General features: G+C 44.3%; 1 protein-coding gene across 2 annotated transcripts in view; it reads right to left on the bottom strand.

Annotated features, from left to right (window-relative positions):
• The window catches only part of NCAPH2 (non-SMC condensin II complex subunit H2), a 382,774-nt gene that overhangs the window by 68,868 nt on the left and 291,884 nt on the right, over nt 1–22,022 (bottom strand). For both annotated transcript variants that reach the window (XM_053716310.1, XM_053716311.1), the window contains exon 19: nt 2,397–2,498. In XM_053716310.1, the coding sequence (XP_053572285.1) occupies nt 2,397–2,498 (102 nt within the window). The remainder of the gene's footprint in view (nt 1–2,396; nt 2,499–22,022) is intronic.

Raw genomic sequence — 22,022 nt, 5'->3', positions numbered from 1 at the left:
TTTACACACACATATATATCCACATACATATACACACACATATATATCCACATACATATACACACACATATATATCCACATATACACACACACATATATCCACATACATATACACACACACACACATATACACACACACACATATATATCCACATACACACATATATATCCACATACACACATATATATCCACATACATATACACACACACATATATATCCACATACATATACACACATATATATCCACATACATATACACACACACATATATATCCACATACATATACACACACACATATATATCCACATACACACATATATATCCACATACATATACACACACACACACACACACACACATATATATCCACATACATATACACACACACACACACACACACATATATATCCACATACATATACACACACACATATACACACACACACACACACACACACATATATATATCCACATACATATACACACACACACACACATATATATCCACATACATATACACACACACACACATATATATCCACATACATATACACACACACATATATCCACATACATATACACACATATATATCCACATACATATACACACACACATATATATATATCCACATACATATACACACATATATATCCACATACATATACACACATATATATCCACATACATATACACACATATATATCCACATACATATACACACACACACATATATATCCACATACATATACACACATATATATATCCACATACATATACACACACACAGTCAATAAATATATCTATCTATCTATCTATCTATCTATATATATATACACACACTGCGGAATCTGTTTGCGCTCTACAAATAACCAATAATAATAATAATATATACATACACTAGACCATTGTTAATTAAACTGAAAAATATATTTTTGTATTTAAATGCAATATTATGTACATGAATGTTAAAAGATTAGTTTTAAAGAGCAGATCATTTCAATAAGGAATACAAATAAGAACAGACTCACTCCTGCAAGTTACACTTCAGTGATTACAGGTCCATTCCCTCCCACATAACCTACCGCCCTCATAGCTAACATTTGGAGACAACTTAAAGGGATAGTCAAAACCAAAAAAAAGTTCATGTTTTAAATAGGGCATGTCATTTTAAACAACTTTACAATTTACTTTTATCACCAATTTTGCTTTGTTCTTTTGGTATCCTTAGTTGAAAGCTAGACCTAGGAAGGCTCATATGATAATGTCTAAGCCCTTTAAGTCCGCCTCTAATCACATGCTTTTGTATTTGCTTTTCACAGCAGGGGAGAGCTAGTTCAGGTAAACCCTATAGATAACATTGTGAGCACGCCCGTGGATTGTGGCAGACACTGCACTAATTGGCTAAAATGAAAGACAATAGATAATAAATAAATGTCATGTGATCAGGGGGCTGTCAGAAGAGGCTTAGATACAAGGTAATTACAGAGGTAAAAAGTATATTATTATAACTGTGTTAGTTATGCAAAACTGGGGAATGGGTAATAAAGGGATTATCTATCTTTTAAAACAACAAAAATTCTGGTGTTGACTGTCCCTTTTAACCCTATGATTGCCAGAAAGGGTTGCAGCTTTCTCCAGTGGACTGAGCTTGCCGAGCTAAAGATGAGCAGCAGACAGAAGAGGGGTGGGTATCGTCCTGAGATTCTGCCGTGCTCACTGCTAGAGTGCAGCTTCCTACGATCTCCATGTGCTCTGACAGACAGGCACCGGCAATAAAAGTAAACAAAATACAGAGCAGAGGAGCACATCCGGTCTCCAGGCAGACTAAATCTGACAGACCGGATGGAATCAAGATAAAAAACAAATCTAAGCTTTCTCCTCTCTAGCTGCACTGTGTTAAATACATCTTAATACAGTGCAGATCTGTTTGAAGAGTCGCACTATGTTCTGCCTTGTCCGACCTGATGATGGTCCTCTAAACAAGGATGATGAGGCAAACCAGATGTGGACACCTTGCACAATGTGAGGGATATGGCTGCACCTCACTGACAAGAGGTACAGAAGACCGAAACGACTGTCTGGGGTTGCTATGTTCCTCAGAGGAGTGCCTGGTATTTTGTGGCTAAAGCATCCTTTTTAAACGGGATCAGACAGATATACTTCTAAAAAGATCTCCTCTGTGAAAAGCACAATTGGCTAAAAGCGGCTGCTCGCTATAGAACAAGATACTGAGCTGTCCATTCCTGGTTAAGCGCTTCTCTTTCTGTATGTAAAAACTAATAATATATTCTCAGCTTTCTCATTTAACATGTGACCGTATGCTTGTAAAATACTTTTTTTTAGGCAGTCTTCATAAAGCATTACAAAAATCGCATCATCACTCTCCACCTACCTGCTCTTGCAGCTGAGGCCCCATCTTATCCTCCCACTCGCGCACTCGTAAGGACAATACAGTCTCTTGGGCGTACTTCTGAGAATTGGCAATAAACAGCTCCTGGGGACATAAAAACAGGTACAGTCTCCATTAACTCTAGTGTGTCCCCCTATTTATAGTCACGTCTCAGCACTAAAACCCCAGTGTGACCCCCTATTTATAGTCACTTCTCAGCACTAAACCCCAGTGTGTCCCTCTATTTATAGTCACTTCTCAGCACTAAACAAACCCCAGTGTGTCCCTCTATTTATAGTCACTTCTCAGCACTAAAACCCCAGTGTGTCCCCCTATTTATAGTCACGTCTCAGCACTAAACAAACCCCAGTGTGTCCCTCTATTTATAGTCACTTCTCAGCACTAAACAAACCCCAGTGTGTCCCCCTATTTATAGTCACTTCTCAGCACTAAAACCCCAGTGTGTCCCCCTATTTATAGTCACGTCTCAGCACTAAACAAACCCCAGTGTGTCCCTCTATTTATAGTCACTTCTCAGCACTAAACAAACCCCAGTGTGTCCCTCTATTTATAGTCACTTCTCAGCACTAAACAAACCCCAGTGTGTCCCTCTATTTATAGTCACTTCTCAGCACTAAACAAACCCCAGTGTGACCCCCTATTTATAGTCACTTCTCAGCACTAAAACCTTAGTGTGTCCCCCTATTTATAGTCACTTCTCAGCACTAAAACCCCAGTGTGACCCCCTATTTATAGTCACTTCCTAGCACTAAACAAACCCCAGTGTGTCCCCCTATTTATAGTCACTTCTCAGCACTAAAACCCCAGTGTGTCCCCCTATTTATAGTCACTTCTCAGCACTAAAACCCCAGTGTGACCCCCTATTTATAGTCGCTTCCTAGCACTAAACAAACCCCAGTGTGACCCCCTATTTATAGTCACTTCTCAGCACTAAAACCCCAGTGTGACCCCCTATTTATAGTCGCTTCCTAGCACTAAACAAACCCCAGTGTGTCCCCCTATTTATAGTCACTTCTCAGCACTAAAACCCCAGTGTGACCCCCTATTTATAGTCACTTCTCAGCACTAAACAAACCCCAGTGTGACCCCCTATTTATAGTCACTTCTCAGCACTAAACAAACCCCAGTGTGTCCCCCTATTTATAGTCACTTCTCAGCACTAAACAAACCCCAGTGTGTCCCCCTATTTATAGTCACTTCTCAGCACTAAACAAACCCCAGTGTGTCCCCCTATTTACAGTCACTTCTCAGCACTAAACAAACCCCAGTGTGTCCCTCTATTTATAGTCACTTCTCAGCACTAAACAAACCCCAGTGTGACCCCCTATTTATAGTCACTTCTCAGCACTAAACAAACCCCAGTGTGACCCCCTATTTATAGTCACTTCTCAGCACTAAACAAACCCCAGTGTGTCCCCCTATTTACAGTCACTTCTCAGCACTAAACAAACCCCAGTGTGTCCCCCTATTTACAGTCACTTCTCAGCACTAAACAAACCCCAGTGTGACCCCCTATTTATAGTCACTTCTCAGCACTAAACAAACCCCAGTGTGTCCCCCTATTTATAGTCACTTCTCAGCACTAAACAAAGCCCAGTGTGTCCCCCTATTTATAGTCACTTCTCAGCACTAAAACCCCAGTGTGACCCCCTATTTATAGTCACTTCTCAGCACTAAACAAAGCCCAGTGTGTCCCCCTATTTATAGTCACTTCTCAGCACTAAAACCCCAGTGTGACCCCCTATTTATAGTCACTTCTCAGCACTAAACAAACCCCAGTGTGTCCCCCTATTTATAGTCACTTCTCAGCACTAAAACCCCAGTGTGTCCCCCTATTTATAGTCACTTCTCAGCACTAAACAAACCCCAGTGTGTCCCCCTATTTATAGTCACTTCTCAGCACTAAAACCCCAGTGTGTCCCCCTATTTATAGTCACTTCTCAGCACTAAACAAACCCCAGTGTGTCCCCCTATTTACAGTCACTTCTCAGCACTAAACAAACCCCAGTGTGTCCCCCTATTTACAGTCACTTCTCAGCACTAAACAAACCCCAGTGTGACCCCCTATTTATAGTCACTTCTCAGCACTAAACAAACCCCAGTGTGTCCCCCTATTTATAGTCACTTCTCAGCACTAAAACCCCAGTGTGACCCCCTATTTATAGTCACTTCTCAGCACTAAACAAACCCCAGTGTGACCCCCTATTTATAGTCACTTCTCAACACTAAAACCCCAGTGTGTCCCCCTATTTATAGTCACTTCTCAGCACTAAACAAACCCCAGTGTGTCCCCCTATTTATAGTCACTTCTCAGCACTAAACAAACCCCAGTGTGTCCCCCTATTTATAGTCACTTCTCAGCACTAAACAAACCCCAGTGTGTCCCCCTATTTATAGTCACTTCTCAGCACTAAAACCCCAGTGTGTCCCCCTATTTATAGTCACTTCTCAGCACTAAACAAACCCCAGTGTGTCCCCCTATTTATAGTCACTTCTCAGCACTAAAACCCCAGTGTGTCCCCCTATTTATAGTCACTTCTCAGCACTAAACAAACCCCCAGTGTGTCCCCCTATTTATAGTCACTTCTCAGCACTAAACAAACCCCAGTGTGTCCCCCTATTTATAGTCACTTCCTAGCACTAAAACCCCAGTGTGACCCCCTATTTATAGTCACTTCTCAGCACTAAAACCCCAGTGTGACCCCCTATTTATAGTCACTTCTCAGCACTAAACAAACCCCAGTGTGAACCCCTATTAATAGTCACTTCTCAGCACTAAAAAAACCTCAGTGTGACCCCTATTTATAGTCACTTCCTAGCACTAAACAAACCCCAGTGTATCCCCCTATTTATAGTCACTTCTCAGCACTAAAACCCCAGTGTGCTCCCCCTATTTATAGTCACTTCCTAGCACTAAAAAAACCTCAGTGTGACCCCTATTTATAGTCACTTCCTAGCACTAAACAAACCCCAGTGTGTCCCCCTATTTATAGTCACTTCTCAGCACTAAAACCCCAGTGTCCCCCTATTTATAGTCACTTCCTAGCACTAAAAAAACCTCAGTGTGACCCCTATTTATATTCACTTCCTAGCACTAAACAAACCCCAGTGTGACCCCCTATTTATAGTCACTTCTCAGCACTAAAACCCCAGTGTGTCCCCCTATTTATAGTCACTTCCTAGCACTAAACAAACCCCAGTGTGACCCCCTATTTATAGTCACTTCTCAACACTAAAACCCCAGTGTGTCCCCCTATTTATAGTCACTTCTCAGCACTAAACAAACCCCAGTGTGACCCCATATTTATAGTCACTTCCTAGCACTAAACAAACCCCAGTGTGTCCCCTATTTATAGTCACTTCCCAGCACTAAACAAACCCCAGTGTGTCCCCTATTTATAGTCACTTCTCAGCACTAAACAAACCCCAGTGTGTCCCCCTATTTATAGTCACTTCTCAGCACTAAAACCCCAGTGTGTCCCCCTATTTATAGTCACTTCTCAGCACTAAACAAACCCCCAGTGTGTCCCCCTATTTATAGTCACTTCTAAGCACTAAACAAACCCCAGTGTGTCCCCCTATTTATAGTCACTTCTCAGCACTAAACAAACCCCAGTGTGTCCCCCTATTTAAAGTCACTTCTCAACACTAAACAAACCCCAGTGTGTCCTCCTATTTATAGTCACTTCTCAGCACTAAACAAACCCCAGTGTGTCCCCCTATTTATAGTCACTTCTCAGCACTAAACAAACCCCAGTGTGTCCCCCTATTTATAGTCACTTCTCAGCACTAAAACCCCAGTGTGTCCCTCTATTTATAGTCACTTCTCAGCACTAAAACCCCAGTGTGTCCCCCTATTTATAGTCACTTCTCAGCACTAAACAAACCCCAGTGTGTCCCCTATTTATAGTCACTTCTCAGCACTAAACAAACCCCAGTGTGTCCCCCTATTTATAGTCACTTCTCAGCACTAAAACCCCAGTGTGTCCCCCTATTTATAGTCACTTCTCAGCACTAAACAAACCCCAGTGTGACCCCCTATTTATAGTCACTTCTCAGCACTAAACAAACCCCAGTGTGTCCTCCTATTTATAGTCACTTCTCAGCACTAAAACCCCAGTGTGTCCCCCTATTTATAGTCACTTCTCAGCACTAAACAAACCCCAGTGTGTCCCCTATTTATAGTCACTTCTCAGCACTAAACAAACCTCAGTGTGTCCCCCTATTTATAGTCACTTCCTAGCACTAAACAAACCCCAGTGTGACCCCCTATTTATAGTCACTTCTCAGCACTAAACAAACCCCAGTGTGTCCCCTATTTATAGTCACTTCTCAGCACTAAACAAACCCCAGTGTGTCCCCCTATTTATAGTCACTTCTCAGCACTAAAACCCCAGTGTGTCCCCCTATTTATAGTCCCTTCTCAGCACTAAAACCCCAGTGTGTCCCCCTATTTATAGTCCCTTCTCAGCACTAAAACCCCAGTGTGTCCCCCTATTTATAGTCACTTCTCAGCACTAAAACCCCAGTGTGACCCCCTATTTATAGTCACTTCTCAGCACTAAAACCCCAGTGTGTCCCCCTATTTATAGTCACTTCCTAGCACTAAACAAACCCCAGTGTGTCCCCCTATTTATAGTCACTTCTCAGCACTAAACAAACCCCAGTGTGACCCCCTATTTATAGTCACTTCTCAGCACTAAAACCCCAGTGTGACCCCCTATTTATAGTCACTTCTCAGCACTAAACAAACCCCAGTGTGTCCCCTATTTATAGTCACTTCTCAGCACTAAACAAACCCCAGTGTGTCCCCCTATTTATAGTCACTTCTCAGCACTAAACAAACCCCAGTGTGACCCCCTATTTATAGTCACTTCTCAGCACTAAAACCCCAGTGTGTCCCCCTATTTATAGTCACTTCTCAGCACTAAACAAACCCCAGTGTGTCCCCCTATTTATACTCAGCACTAAACAAACCCCAGTGTGTCCCCCTATTTATAGTCACTTCTCAGCACTAAAACCCCAGTGTGTCCCCCTATTTATAGTCACTTCTCAGCACTAAAACCCCAGTGTGTCCCCCTATTTATAGTCACTTCTCAGCACTAAACAAACCCCCAGTGTGTCCCCCTATTTATAGTCACTTCTAAGCACTAAACAAACCCCAGTGTGTCCCCCTATTTATAGTCACTTCTCAGCACTAAAAAAACCTCAGTGTGACCCCTATTTATAGTCACTTCCTAGCACTAAACAAACCCCAGTGTGACCCCCTATTTATAGTCACTTCCTAGCACTAAACAAACCCCAGTGTATCCCCCTATTTATAGTCACTTCTCAGCACTAAAACCCCAGTGTCCCCCTATTTATAGTCACTTCCTAGCACTAAAAAAACCTCAGTGTGACCCCTATTTATAGTCACTTCCTAGCACTAAACAAACCCCAGTGTGTCCCCCTATTTATAGTCACTTCTCAGCACTAAAACCCCAGTGTCCCCCTATTTATAGTCACTTCCTAGCACTAAAAAAACCTCAGTGTGACCCCTATTTATATTCACTTCCTAGCACTAAACAAACCCCAGTGTGACCCCCTATTTATAGTCACTTCTCAGCACTAAAACCCCAGTGTGTCCCCCTATTTATAGTCACTTCCTAGCACTAAACAAACCCCAGTGTGACCCCCTATAAATAGGGGGTCACACTGGGGTTTGTTTAGTGCTAGGAAGCGACTATAAATAGGGGGTCACTTCTCAGCACTAAACAAACCCCAGTGTGTCCCCCTATTTATAGTCACTTCTCAGCACTAAACAAACCCCAGTGTGTCCCCCTATTTATAGTCACTTCTCAGCACTAAACAAACCCCAGTGTCCCCCCCTATTTATAGTCACTTCTCAGCACTAAACAAACCCCAGTGTCCCCCCCTATTTATAGTCACTTCTCAGCACTAAACAAACCCTAGTGTGTCCCCCTATTTATAGTCACTTCTCAGCACTAAAACCCCAGTGTGACCCCCTATTTATAGTCACTTCTCAGCACTAAACAAACCCCAGTGTGTCCCTATTTATAGTCACTTCTCAGCACTAAACAAACCCCAGTGTGTCCCCCTATTTACAGTCACTTCTCAGCACTAAACAAACCCCAGAGTGTCCCCCTATTTATAGTCACTTCTCAGCACTAAAACCCCAGTGTGTCCCCCTATTTATAGTCACTTCTCAGCACTAAAACCCCAGTGTGTCCCCCTATTTATAGTCACTTCTCAGCACTAAACAAACCCCAGTGTGTCCCCCTATTTATAGTCCCTTAGCACTAAACAAAGCCCAGTGTGTCCCCCTATTTATAGTCACTTCTCAGCACTAAAACCCCAGTGTGTCCCCCTATTTATAGTCACTTCTCAGCACTAAAACCCCAGTGTGACCCCCTATTTATAGTCGCTTCCTAGCACTAAACAAACCCCAGTGTGACCCCCTATTTATAGTCACTTCTCAACACTAAAACCCCAGTGTCCCCCTATTTATAGTCACTTCCTAGCACTAAAAAAACCTCAGTGTGACCCCTATTTATATTCACTTCCTAGCACTAAACAAACCCCAGTGTGACCCCCTATTTATAGTCACTTCTCAGCACTAAAACCCCAGTGTGTCCCCCTATTTATAGTCACTTCCTAGCACTAAACAAACCCCAGTGTGACCCCCTATTTATAGTCACTTCTCAACACTAAAACCCCAGTGTGTCCCCCTATTTATAGTCACTTCTCAGCACTAAACAAACCCCAGTGTCCCCCTATTTATAGTCACTTCTCAGCACTAAAACCCCAGTGTGACCCCATATTTATAGTCACTTCCTAGCACTAAACAAACCCCAGTGTGACCCCCTATTTATAGTCACTTCTCAGCACTAAACAAACCCCAGTGTGACCCCCTATTTATAGTCACTTCTCAGCACTAAACAAACCCCAGTGTGTCCCCTATTTATAGTCACTTCTCAGCACTAAACAAACCCCAGTGTGTCCCCTATTTATAGTCACTTCTCAGCACTAAAACCCCAGTGTGTCCCCCTATTTATAGTCACTTCTCAGCACTAAAACCCCAGTGTGACCCCCTACTTATAGTCACTTCCTAGCACTAAACAAACCCCAGTGTGACCCCATATTTATAGTCACTTCTCAGCACTAAAACCTTAGTGTGTCCCCCTATTTATAGTCACTTCTCAGCACTAAACAAACCCCAGTGTGTCCCCCTATTTATAGTCACTTCTCAGCACTAAACAAACCCCAGTGTGACCCCCTATTTATAGTCACTTCCTAGCACTAAACAAACCCCAGTGTGACCCCCTATTTATAGTCACTTCTCAGCACTAAAACCCCAGTGTGACCCCCTATTTATAGTCACTTCTCAGCACTAAAACCCCAGTTTGACCCCCTATTTATAGTCACTTCTCAGCACTAAAACCCCAGTTTGTCCCCTATTTATAGTCACTTCTCAGCACTAAACAAACCCCAGTGTGTCCCCCTATTTATAGTCACTTCCTAGCACTAAACAAACCCCAGTGTGTCCCCCTATTTATAGTCACTTCTCAACACTAAACAAACCCCAGTGTGTCCCCCTATTTATAGTCACTTCCTAGCACTAAACAAACCCCAGTGTGACCCCCTATTTATAGTCACTTCTCAGCACTAAAACCCCAGTGTGACCCCCTATTTATAGTCACGTCTAAGCACTAAAACCCCAGTGTGTCCCCCAATTTATAGTCACTTCTCAGCACTAAACAAACCCCAGTATGTCCCCCTATTTATAGTCACTTCCTAGCACTAAAACCCCAGTGTGCTCCCTACTTATAGTCACTTCCTAGCACTAAACAAACCCAGTGTGCTCCCCTACTTATAGTCACTTACTAGCACTAAACAAACCCCAGCGTGCTCCCCCTTATAGTCACTTCCTAGCACTAAACAAACCCAGTGTGCTCCCCCTTATAGTCACTTACTAGCACTAAACAAACCCAGTGTGCTCCCCCTACTTATAGTCACTTACTAGCACTAAACAAACCCCAGTGTGCTCCCCCTACTTATAGTCACTTCCTAGCACTAAACAAACCCCAGTGTGCTCCCCCTACTTATAGTCACTTCCTAGCACTAAACAAACCACAGCGTGCTCCCCCTACTTATAGTCACTTCCTAGCACTAAACAAACACCAGCGTGCTCCCTACTTATAGTCACTTCCTAGCACTAAACAAACCCCAGTGTGCTCCCCCTACTTATAGTCACTTCCTAGCACTAAACAAACCCCAGCATGCTCCCCTACTTATAGTCACTTCCTAGCACTAAACAAACCCCAGCATGCTCCCTACTTATAGTCACTTCCTAGCACTAAACAAACCCCAGCCTGCTCCCCCTACTTATAGTCACTTCCTAGTACTAAACAAACCCCAGCCTGCTCCCCCTACTTATAGTCACTTCCTAGCACTAAAGAAACCCCAGCCTGCTCCCCCTACTTATAGTCACTTCCTAGCACTAAACAAACCCCAGCGTGCTCCCTACTTATAGTCACTTCCTAGCACTAAACATACCCCAATGTGCTCCCCCTACTTATAATCACTTCCTAGCACTAAACATACCCCAGTGTGCTCCCTACTTATAGTCACTTCCTAGCACTAAACAAACCCCAGCGTGCTCCCCCTACTTATAGTCACTTCCTAGTACTAAACAAACCCCAGCCTGCTCCCCCTACTTATAGTCACTTCCTAGTACTAAACAAACCCCAGCCTGCTCCCCCTACTTATAGTCACTTCCTAGCACTAAAGAAACCCCAGCCTGCTCCCCCTACTTATAGTCACTTCCTAGCACTAAACAAACCCCAGCGTGCTCCCCCTACTTATAGTCACTTCGCAGTACTAAACAAACCCCAGCGTGCTCCCCCTACTTATAGTCACTTCCTAGCACTAAACAAACCCCAGCGTGCTCCCTACTTATAGTCACTTCCTAGCACTAAACAAACACCAGCGTGCTCCCCCTACTTATAGTCACTTCCTAGCACTAAACAAACCCCAGCGTGCTCCCTACTTATAGTCACTTCCTAGCACTAAACAAACCCCAGCCTGCTCCCCCTACTTATAGTCACTTCCTAGCACTAAACAAACCCCAGCGTGCTCCCCCTACTTATAGTCACTTCCTAGCACTAAACAAACCCCAGCGTGCTCCCCCTACTTATAGTCACTTCGCAGTACTAAACAAACCCCAGCGTGCTCCCCCTACTTATAGTCACTTCGCAGTACTAAACAAACCCCAGCGTGCTCCCTACTTATAGTCACTTCCTAGTACTAAACAAACCCCAGCCTGCTCCCCCTACTTATAGTCACTTCCTAGCACTAAACAAACCCCAGCCTGCTCCCCCTACTTATAGTCACATCCTAGCACTAAACAAACCCCAGCCTGCTCCCCCTACTTATAGTCACTTCCTAGCACTAAACAAACCCCAGCCTGCTCCCCCTACTTATAGTCACTTCCTAGCACTAAACAAACCCCAGCGTGCTCCCTACTTATAGTCACTTCCTAGCACTAAACAAACCCCAGTGTGCTCCCCCTACTTATAGTCACTTCCTAGCACTAAAAAAACCCCAGCATGCTCCCCTACTTATAGTCACTTCCTAGCACTAAACAAACCCCAGCGTGCTCCCCCTACTTATAGTCACTTCCTAGCACTAAACAAACCCCAGCGTGCTCCCTACTTATAGTCACTTCCTAGCACTAAACAAACCCCAGCCTGCTCCCCCTACTTATAGTCACTTCCTAGCACTAAAGAAACCCCAGCCTGCTCCCCCTACTTATAGTCACTTCCTAGCACTAAACAAACCCCAGCGTGCTCCCTACGTATAGTCACTTCCTAGCACTAAACATACCCCAATGTGCTCCCCCTACTTATAATCACTTCCTAGCACTAAACATACCCCAGTGTGCTCCCTACTTATAGTCACTTCCTAGCACTAAACAAACCCCAGCGTGCTCCCCCTACTTATAGTCACTTCCTAGTACTAAACAAACCCCAGCCTGCTCCCCCTACTTATAGTCACTTCCTAGTACTAAACAAACCCCAGCCTGCTCCCCCTACTTATAGTCACTTCCTAGCACTAAAGAAACCCCAGCCTGCTCCTCCTACTTATAGTCACTTCCTAGCACTAAACAAACCCCAGCGTGCTCCCCCTACTTATAATCACTTCCTAGCACTAAACATACCCCAGTGTGCTCCCCCTACTTATAGTCACTTCCTAGCACTAAACAAACCCCAGCGTGCTCCCCCTACTTATAGTCACTTCGCAGTACTAAACAAACCCCAGCGTGCTCCCCCTACTTATAGTCACTTCCTAGCACTAAACAAACCCCAGCGTGCTCCCTACTTATAGTCACTTCCTAGCACTAAACAAACACCAGCGTGCTCCCTACTTATAGTCACTTCCTAGCACTAAACAAACCCCAGCGTGCTCCCCCTACTTATAGTCACTTCCTAGCACTAAACAAACCCCAGCGTGCTCCCCCTACTTATAGTCACTTCGCAGTACTAAACAAACCTCAGCATGCTCCCTACTTATAGTCACTTCCTAGCACTAAACAAACCCCAGTGTGCTCCCCCTACTTATAGTCACTTCCTAGCACTAAACAAACCCCAGCGTGCTCCCCCTACTTATAGTCACTTCCTAGCACTAAACAAACCCCAGCGTGCTCCCCCTACTTATAGTCACTTCCTAGCACTAAACAAACCCCAGCGTGCTCCCCCTACTTATAGTCACTTCCTAGCACTAAACAAACCCCAGCGTGCTCCCTACTTATAGTCACTTCCTAGTACTAAACAAACCCCAGCCTGCTCCCCCTACTTATAGTCACTTCCTAGCACTAAACAAACCCCAGCCTGCTCCCCCTACTTATAGTCACTTCCTAGCACTAAACAAACCCCAGCCTGCTCCCCCTACTTATAGTCACTTCCTAGCACTAAACAAACCCCAGCCTGCTCCCCCTACTTATAGTCACTTCCTAGCACTAAACAAACACCAGCGTGCTCCCTACTTATAGTCACTTCCTAGCACTAAACAAACCCCAGTGTGCTCCCCCTACTTATAGTCACTTCCTAGCACTAAAAAAACCCCAGCATGCTCCCCTACTTATAGTCACTTCCTAGCACTAAACAAACCCCAGCGTGCTCCCCCTACTTATAGTCACTTCCTAGCACTAAACAAACCCCAGCGTGCTCCCTACTTATAGTCACTTCCTAGCACTAAACAAACCCCAGCCTGCTCCCCCTACTTATAGTCACTTCCTAGTACTAAACAAACCCCAGCCTGCTCCCCCTACTTATAGTCACTTCCTAGCACTAAAGAAACCCCAGCCTGCTCCCCCTACTTATAGTCACTTCCTAGCACTAAACAAACCCCAGCGTGCTCCCTACTTATAGTCACTTCCTAGCACTAAACATACCCCAATGTGCTCCCCCTACTTATAATCACTTCCTAGCACTAAACATACCCCAGTGTGCTCCCTACTTATAGTCACTTCCTAGCACTAAACATACCCCAGTGTGCTCCCTACTTATAGTCACTTCCTAGCACTAAACAAACCCCAGCGTGCTCCCCCTACTTATAGTCACTTCCTAGCACTAAACAAACCCCAGCGTGCTCCCCCTACTTATAGTCACTTCCTAGCACTAAACAAACCCCAGCGTGCTCCCTACTTATAGTCACTTCCTAGCACTAAACAAACACCAGCGTGCTCCCTACTTATAGTCACTTCCTAGCACTAAACAAACCCCAGCGTGCTCCCCCTACTTATAGTCACTTCGCAGTACTAAACAAACCCCAGCGTGCTCCCCCTACTTATAGTCACTTCCTAGCACTAAACAAACCCCAGCGTGCTCCCTACTTATAGTCACTTCCTAGCACTAAACAAACACCAGCGTGCTCCCTACTTATAGTCACTTCCTAGCACTAAACAAACCCCAGCGTGCTCCCCCTACTTATAGTCACTTCCTAGCACTAAACAAACCCCAGCGTGCTCCCCCTACTTATAGTCACTTCGCAGTACTAAACAAACCTCAGCATGCTCCCTACTTATAGTCACTTCCTAGCACTAAACAAACCCCAGTGTGCTCCCCCTACTTATAGTCACTTCCTAGCACTAAACAAACCCCAGCGTGCTCCCCCTACTTATAGTCACTTCCTAGCACTAAACAAACCCCAGCGTGCTCCCCCTACTTATAGTCACTTCCTAGCACTAAACAAACCCCAGTGTGCTCCCTACTTATAGTCACTTCCTAGTACTAAACAAACCCCAGCGTGCTCCCCCTACTTATAGTCACTTTCTAGCACTAAACAAACCCCAGCGTGCTCCCCCTACTTATAGTCACTTCCTAGCACTAAACAAACCCCAGCGTGCTCCCCCTACTTATAGTCACTTCCTAGCACTAAACAAACCCCAGCGTGCTCCCCCTACTTATAGTCACTTCCTAGCACTAAACAAACCCCAGCGTGCTCCCCCTACTTATAGTCACTTCCTAGCACTAAACAAACCCCAGTGTGCTCCCTACTTATAGTCACTTCCTAGTAGTAAACAAACCCCAGCGTGCTCCCCCTACTTATAGTCACTTCCTAGCACTAAACAAACCCCAGCGTGCTCCCCCTACTTATAGTCACTTCCTAGCACTAAACAAACCCCAGCCTGCTCCCCCTACTTATAGTCACTTCCTAGCACTAAAACCCCAGTGTGCTCCCCCTACTTATAGTCACTTCCTAGCACTAAAACCCCAGTGTACTCCCCCTATTTATAGTCACTTCCTCTTGATATTTTAAAGCAAATACATGCATTGTTGCTACAGTCTAATTGCAGTTAGTAAATTTAAAAGGGCACAGTTTGTATTTCAAGCTTGTGTTTCATAGCGCTGTGTAGTTTAAAACTAGTCTCTTGTATGCTAATTAATGTATTTGCTAGATAAATATCCTTTGTGTTGCATATTTCTAAGACAGGCTTATTATTATTATTAAGAGTAAATCCCTCTGGTGTGTATTTATATATATATTTATATATTTTAGAATTTGCCTTACTAAGTAATTTTTTTCAGCTCAGATAATTTGGCATAGAAATTGGCTGTTAAAGTATCTTGTTATATTGTTTAACTAGGCACTCTTAAGTTAGCGATCCGTATGTTTGTATTTCAATGTGGTATTTTAATGTAATCCATTGTGAAAAAGGTAATTTGTAAAGGTACATTTTTATAATTTTGGTATAGAATATTGTAACAGTTTAAGCTTGTATAGTTTGATTCATATCTGGTTTCTATAACTAATATAAAGAATTTAGGAATTTATATTTTAATTGTTTCATATATGCATTTTATTTGTTTTAAAGAATAATTAAATATATTGTATTATAACCCGGCCATATACTGACAAGCTCCCCATCCTGACAGACTCGCAACAATAGTCACAATCACCCAGGATGGTCTTAAGATGGACGTCCCTCAGGACAAGTGATCCGGATAGAATCACTAAGAGAGCGATTCTCTCGAACGGTTGTCCAGAGAAATCTGTTGAGACAGATCAAAATGATCGTCGTTCCACTCTTTCAGCATGCGCAGTTGCAACAGTCTGGGGTGAAACCTGGCAAGGGAAATGATGTCCATGCTGGACACCATGAGACCAAGCACCTCCATACACCGAGCCACAGATGAACTTAAGGAGATCTGGGGGGCAAGACGTGTTGAAGCTAGCTTGCAATGTCTCTGGTCTGATAGAAATATTCTCATGTCTATGGAGACTATTATAGTACCTGTGATTCAACCCTGGTACTTGACACAAGAGAACTCTCTCTAGATTATCTTCCATCCATGGGAATGAAGACGACAGAGGAGAGATTCCGAATGGTCCACTCTTCGAAAAATTTCTTGAAGCCGTAGCTAGACCAAACAGAAGGGCAATAACTGGAAGTGCTGGTCTAGGAATGCAACCTTAGGTACTGTGAGTAGTCCTAGACGATTGGTACGTGAAGGGAGCATCCTTCAGATCTATCGTGGTCATGAACTGCCCCTCTCAAACGAGGGGAAGAATGGCCCTTATTGTCTCCATCTCAAACAAGGGGACAAATAAAAACTTGCTTAAGCACTTTAGGTCCAGAATCGGACGGAAAATTTCCTCCTTTTTAGGGACCAAGAAAAGGTTTGAATAGTATCCCAAACCTCTCACTGCGATAGGCACTGGGAAAATAACTCCTAAGAGGACAAATTACGTACACGTCCCAGAAAGGCTACCCTCCTTACTGTGTCAGGAAGACAGAAGGAATCTACCCTTGGGTGGCTGAGACTTAATACCTATCTAGAAACCTTGAGCTATGACCTCCAGGACCCATGGATCCTGCACGTCCCTGCACCAAGTGACTGAAAAGAGCGAGAGACTGCCCCCTACACGATCCAGAAGGACAGGGGACCGCCCATTCATGCCAACTTAGACTCGGCGGGCTTCTTGCTCTGCTTGGATTTATCCGGGACTGAGCCGGTTTCCAAGAGCTCTTGGTTTGCTCTGGCTTAGAGGACAACAGCTGACATGGGCTTTATCAGAACGAAAGGAACGACAATTGTCCCTTATACTAGTTCATGTACTCTTGCGGTAGGAGGGCACCCTTGCCCCCTGTGACCGTGGAGATAATGGAGTCCAGGCCTTGAGCAAACAAAATCATTGCCTTCAAGGGGTGGAAGAAGTCTAGACTTAGAAGTCAAATCTGCTGAACAGAAAAAGCTGAAGCCATAGAATAGCGAATAATCTGTCACAGATAAAAGAATTAGCAACCCTCAAGGCCGTAAATCTTTCCTGAGGAACGTCGAGGGGACCCACTACCTCGATCAAATCCTATAAGGAGTCAAACCAGAAGGTGGTTTCTCCAGCAACCGCGGCAACAGCCGCCGCCGGTTGAAACAAGTATCCCGTATGTTGAAACATCTTTCTTAACAGAGTTTCCAGCTCTTATCCATGGGTTCTTCAAACGAAGAACTATCCTCAAGTAGGATAGTAGTACGTTTTAGCAAAGGTGAAGATAATGCCATCCCATTTAGGGACGGAACCTCACAACTACATTGAGAGACCAGGACTGGGAACAATTTGTTAAAGGTAAAAAAAAAAGAGGGGGAAAAAAGGAATCCAATCCTGTCCCCTTCATTCCTAATAATGTTCGCCATCTAACAAGCAAGGAAGGGAAGGCACCACCCTGTCCTCAAACTCTATTCAATTTAGGAATTAAAGGTTCAGCAGGCAATATGAACTCTGGAACTTCTGAATTCGCCAAAAAAACAAAATTTATGCTTACCTGATAAATTTATTTCTCTTGTGGTGTATCCAGTCCACGGGTTCATCCATTACTTGTGGGATATTCTCCTTCCCAACAGGAAGCTGCAAGAGGACACCCACAGCAGAGCTGTCTATATAGCTCCTCCCCTAACTGCCATCCCCAGTCATTCGACCGAAGACAAGCAAGAAAAAAGGAGAAACTATAGGGTGCACTGGTGACTGTAGTTTAAAAATAAAAAACACCTGCCTTAAAATTACAGGGCGGGCCGTGGACTGGATACACCACAAGAGAAATAAATTTATCAGGTAAGCATAAATTATGTTTTCTCTTGTAAAGGTGTATCCAGTCCACGGGTTCATCCATTACTTGTGGGATACCAATACCAAAGCTTTAAGACACGGATGAAGGGAGGGACAAGGCAGGAACTTAAACGGAAGGCACCACTGCCTGTAAGACCTTTCTCCCAAAAATAGCCTCCGAAGAAGCAAAAGTATCAAATTTATAGAATTTAGAAAAGGTATGAAGCGAAGACCAAGTCGCCGCCTTACAAATCTGTTCAACAGAGGCCTCATGTTTAAAAGCCCATGTGGAAGCTACTGCTCTAGTAAAATGAGCTGTAATTCTTTCAGGAGGCTGCTGGCCAGCAGTCTCATAAGCTAAGCGTATTATACTTCTTAGCCAAAAAGAAAGAGAAGTTGCCGAAGCCTTTTGGCCTCTCCTCTGTCCAGAGTAGACAACAAACAAAGCAGATGTTTGACGAAAATCCTTCGTAGCTTGTAAATAAAACTTTAAAGCACGAACCACATCAAGATTGTGTAATAGACGTTCCTTCTTTGAAGAAGGATTAGGACATAGTGAAGGAACAACAATCTCCTGATTAATATTCTTATTAGATACCAGGTTAGGAAGAAACCCAGGTTTGGTACGTAACACTATCTTATCTGCATGGAAAATCAGATAAGGGGAATCACACTGTAAAGCAGATAACTCCGAAACTCTTCGAGCCGAGGAGATAGCTACTAAAAACAGAACTTTCCAAGATAAAAGCTTAATATCTATGGAATGTAAAGGTTCAAACGGAACCCCTTGAAGAACTTTAAGAACTAAATTTAAACTCCATGGCGGAGCAACAGGTTTAAACACAGGCTTGATTCTAACTAAAGCCTGACAAAACGCTTGAACGTCTGGAACCTCAGCCAGACGTTTGTGCAAAAGAATAGACAGAGCAGAAATCTGTCCCTTTAAGGAACTAGCTGACAATCCCTTCTCCAATCCTTCTTGGTGAAAAGATAATATCCTAGGAATCCTGACCTTACTCCATGAGAAACCCTTGGATTCACACCAATGGTGACAGGCTTTCGAGCCTGAATTAAGGTATCAATGACAGATTCGGAAAAAACACGCTTTGATAGAATCAAGGGTTCAATCTCAAGCAGTCAGACGTAGAGAAATTAGATTTGGATGTTTGAAGGGACCTTGAAGTAGAAGGTCCTGCCTTAGCAGCAGAGTCCATGGTGGAAAGGATGACATGTCCACCAGATCTGCATACCAAGTCCTGCGTGGCCACGCAGGGGCTATCAAGATCACTGAAGCTCTCTCCTGCTTGATCTTGGCAATCAGACGAGGGAGCAGAGGAAACGGTGGAAACACATAAGCCAGGCTGAATGACCAGGGTGCTGCTAGAGCATCTATCAGCACTGCCTTGGGATTCCTGGACCCGTAACAAGGAAGCTTGGCGTTCTGACGAGACGCCATGAGATCCAGTTCTGGTTTGTCCCATAGTTGGATCAACTGGGCAAATACCTCTGGATGGAGCTCCCACTCCCCCGGATGAAAAGTCTGCCGACTTAGAAAATCTGCCTCCCAGTTCTCTACTCCTGGGATATGGATAGCTGAGAGATGGCAAGAGTGAACCTCTGCCCATAGAATTATCTTTGAAACCTCCAACATTGCCAGGTGGCTCCTTGTTCCCCCCTGATGGTTGATATAGGCTACAGTCGTGATGTTGTCCGACTGAAATCTGATGAACCTGACCGCAGCTAGCTGAGGCCAAGCCTTAAGAGCATTGCATATCGCTCTTAGTTCCAGAATGTTTATCGGAAGGAGAGCCTCCTCCTGAGTCCACAAACCCTGAGCCTTCAGGGAGTTCCAGACTGCACCCCAGAAGGCTGGCATCTGTCGTTACTATAGTCCATTCTGGCCTGCGGAAACTCATTCCCTTGGACAGATGGACCCGAGATAGCCAACAGAGAAGAGAATCCCTGGTCTCTTTATCCAGATTTAGTAGAGGGGACAAATCTGTGTAATCCCCATTCCACTGATTGAGCATGCAAAGTTGCAGTGGTCTGAGATGTAGGCGGGCAAACGGAACTATGTCCATTGCCGCTACCATTAAACCGATTACCTCCATACACTGAGCAACTGACGGATGAGAAGTGGAATAAAGAGCACGGCAGGAAGTTAGAAGTTTTGACAACCTGACCGATAAATCTTCATTTCTACTAAATCTATCAGAGTTCCTAGGAAGGAAACTCTTGTGAGAGGGGAGAGCGAACTCTTTCCTTCATTCACCTTCCACCCGTGAGACCTCAGGAATGCCAGAACAATGTCCGTATGGGACCTGGCGATTTGAAAAGTCGACGCCTGTATCAGGATGTCGTCTAGGTAAGGGGCCACTGCTATACCCCGCGGTCTTAGAACCGCCAGAAGGGACCCTAGAACCTTCGTAAAGATTCTTGGTGCCATGGCTAACCCGAAGGGAAGAGCCACAAACTGGTAATGCCCGTCTAGGAAGGCGAACCTGAGGAACTGATGATGATCCCTGTGTATCGGAATATGTAGATAAGCATCCTTTAAATCCATGGTAGTCATATATTGACCCTCCTGGATCATAGGTAGGATGGTTCGAATAGTCTCCATCTTGAAGGATGGGACCCTGAGAAATTTGTTTAGGATCTTGAGATCCAAGATTGGTCTGAAAGTTCTCTCTTTCTTGGGAACTATAAACAGATTTGAATAGAAGCCCTGCCCCTGTTCCTCCTTTGGAACTGGGTGGATCACTCCCATAACCAGTAGGTCTTGAATACAACGTAAGAATGCCTCTCTCTTTATCTGGTTTGCAGATAATTGTGAGAGATGAAATCTCCCCTTTGGAGATGAAGCTTTGAAATCCAGAAGATATCCCTGGGAAACAATCTCCAGAGCCCAGGGATCCTGGACGTCTCTTGCCCAAGCCTGGGCGAAGAGAGAAAGTCTGCCCCCTACTAGATCCGGTCCCGGATCGGGGGCTACTCCTTCATGCTGTCTTAGAGGCAGCAGCAGGCTTTTGGCCTGTTTCCCCTTGTTCCAAGCCTGGTTAGGTCTCCAGACTGGCTTGGACTGGGCAAAATTTCCCTCTTGTTTTGTAGAAGAGGAAGATGAAGCTGTGCCACTCTTGAAGTTTTGAAAGGAACGAAAATTAGTCTGTTTGGTCCTTAACTTGTTGGACCTATCCTGGGGAAGGGCGTGGCCTTTTCCTCCAGTAATATCAGCTGACCAGGATTTAAGCCATAGCGCCCTACGCGCCTGAATGGCAAAACCTGAATTTTTAGCCGTTAGCTTGGTTAAATGAAAAACGGTGTCAGAAAAAAATGAATTGGCTAACTTAAGAGCTTTAAGCCTGTCAAGGATATCATCCAACGGGGTTTCTACCTATAGAGCCTCCTCCAGAGACTCGAACCAGAAAGCCGCTGCAGCAGTGACTGGGGCAATGCATGCAAGAGGCTGGAGAATAAAACCTTGTTGTATAAAGATTTTCTTAAGGAAACCCTCTAATTTTTTATCCATAGGATCTAGGAAAGCACAACTGTCCTCGACAGGAATAGTTGTACGCTTAGCTAGGGTAGAGACTGCTCCCTCCACCTTAGGGACCGTCTGCCACGAGTCCCGTGTAGCGGCATCTATAGGAAACATCTTTTTAAAAGCAGGAGGGGGAGAGAACGGTACACCTGGTCTATCCCATTCCTTAGTAATAATTTCTGAAAACCTCTTAGGGATTGGAAAAACGTCAGTGTAAACAGGCACTGCAAAGAATTTGTCCATTTTACACAATTTCTCTGGGACTACAATGGTGTCACAGTCATCCAGAGTCGCTAAAACCTCCCTGAGCAACACGCGGAGGTGTTCAAGCTTAAATTTAAATGCCGTCATTTCAGAGTCAGACTGAAGTAACGCCTTCCCTGAATCAGAGAAGTCACCCACAGATAGAAGCTCTCCTGCTTCAACTTCTGCACATTGTGAGGGTATATCAGACATAGCTACTAAAG

This window comes from Bombina bombina, chromosome 6 (genome assembly GCF_027579735.1).
Source record: "Bombina bombina isolate aBomBom1 chromosome 6, aBomBom1.pri, whole genome shotgun sequence".
Taxonomy (NCBI): domain Eukaryota; kingdom Metazoa; phylum Chordata; class Amphibia; order Anura; family Bombinatoridae; genus Bombina; species Bombina bombina.
This window is presented reverse-complemented; position numbering and strand designations above follow the sequence as displayed.